Genomic DNA, 1957 nt, shown 5'->3' on the forward strand with positions numbered 1-1957 from the left:
GAATCTTGTTGTTATGGCCACCTCACAGAAAATCACAGATTCAAAAAAGTGCAGATTTTAATAGCTCTACTGAAATAGGCATCTATATGTAAAGTCATAGTAAAATCAAATAATAATTCTAAGCAAAGACCACAATACCAATTCAGAAAGCATCCCCACTTGATTTCTAAAACAACTCCCAATAAACACAAGACTTTAAGTACACTATTCCTTAAGAGTAAACTCATCAACGGCGCAAGCTCCTTGGAGACCAATGGGCGCGTGGCGCCGGGGCTGCGCATGCGTCTTACGGCTTGTCCCGGAAGTCGGTTCCTAGGTTCTGGGCGTGAAGTCGGTTGCTAGGATCTGGGCGTGAAGTCGGTTGCTAGCTTCTGAACGTGAAGTCGGTTGCTAGCTTCTGAGCGTGAACCCGCAGAGATGAACCCTTTAACTAAAGTGAAGCTGATCAACAAGCTGAATGAGCGTGATCTCCAGCTGGGGGTAGCAGAGAAGGCGTCTTGGCACTCCGAGTACAAGGACAGCGCCTGGATCTTCTTGGGAGGGCTTCCTTATGAGCTGACCGAAGGGGACATCATCTGTGTGTTCTCACAATATGGCGAAATTGTTAACATTAATTTGGTACGGGACAAGAAGACTGGGAAATCCAAAGGATTCTGTTTCCTCTGCTATGAAGACCAGAGGAGCACAATTCTGGCTGTTGACAATTTTAATGGGATCAAGATCAAAGGAAGAGCTATCCGAGTGGATCATGTGTCTCGCTATCGGGCTCCTACGGACTCAGAAGAAACGGACGATGTGACCAGAGAGCTGCACGAGAGGGGCTGCGGGGCGCACACTCCCTCACTGAGTTCATCTGAGGGCTCTGAAGATGACAGACCCACCAGAAAACACAAAAAAGACAGAAAGGAAACCAAGAAAAGAAAGAAAGCAAAAGAGAAGGCTGACCAGGAGGTACAGGCAGAGCAGCCAGCCTCCTCTTCATGGCCCAGAAGCAAGATGATAAAGGAAAAGGGTGACCTTGGCTCTAAAAAGCACAGTGGCGAGAACTCAGAGAGGGGTCAGAAGTCGGAGTCCAGGGAGGTGTGGAAGCCCGGTCCCAGCTCCCCTGAGATCAGGACGACCTACCGTGGGGGAACAGAGGACCGAGACCGGGAGCCGAGGAAGAAGAAGCCCAAGCACGAACACAAGTCATCAGGCAGGAGGGAAGAGCGAGAAGACAGGCACAGACATAGAGACGGAGGTCGAAGCTCACACGCACGTTGCAGCCGGCACAGTGGGCGCTCTGAGGGGCGTAGTCACAGAAGTAGAAGTAGGAGTCAAGATAAATCCCACAGGCATAAAAGGGCCCGGCACTCCCTGGACCGGGAGTCCTCTAATCCTCGTGGCCACAGGCATCAGTGAAGCCACAGCCTGTTCAGCTGCATGGTAGAATTGGAAATGAACTGTGTTTTTTGGGGTTTTTTTTTTTTTGTTTTTTTTTTTCTATACAGGGGACACGTTTCCAAGTGCCAAGCCCACGGTCCAGCCTTCCACCTGGCTGGGTCCCTCCCTGCTGTGGTTCCTGCAGTGATGCTCCCAAGAGCCCTGGATGAAATCCGCCTGAGTGTTTCTAACCCTCAAGCAACTGACTCACATCCCAGTGACACAAATCAGGATGTCCTGGGCCGCCTCCTGGGTTTGACTCCTGCACGGACCCGCAGTGGGGAACTCGGGACCCTGGCTTTGGCTCACACCCTAGACTGAAAAGCCCCCCGTTTTGATGCTGCTGCCATTCGGACTCACCCCCACACACACACCAGACCATCCCTGCTGTTTCCTCTGCACACAGCGATCACGTGAGGAGATTTCAGCCGACAGGGATGCCTGGCTCCCACCTCCACAGACCCTGATTGCAACTGGCCCGTGGGTGGCCTCTCGGGGGGATCAGAAGATGTGCAGCAGTTTCTGACGAGCAGCC

The 1957-nt window shown here is 52.0% G+C and overlaps 1 protein-coding gene across 1 annotated transcript; it reads left to right on the forward strand.

Annotated features, from left to right (window-relative positions):
• Positions 1-417: 417 nt before the first annotated feature.
• On the forward strand, positions 418-1401 carry LOC116739121 (RNA-binding motif protein, X-linked 2-like). The gene has a single exon (XM_032603239.1). It carries the CDS (start codon positions 418-420, stop codon positions 1399-1401), a length of 984 nt encoding a protein of 327 aa, XP_032459130.1.
• Positions 1402-1957: the final 556 nt, after the last annotated feature.

This window comes from Phocoena sinus, chromosome 14 (assembly GCF_008692025.1).
Source record: "Phocoena sinus isolate mPhoSin1 chromosome 14, mPhoSin1.pri, whole genome shotgun sequence".
NCBI lineage: Eukaryota > Metazoa > Chordata > Mammalia > Artiodactyla > Phocoenidae > Phocoena > Phocoena sinus.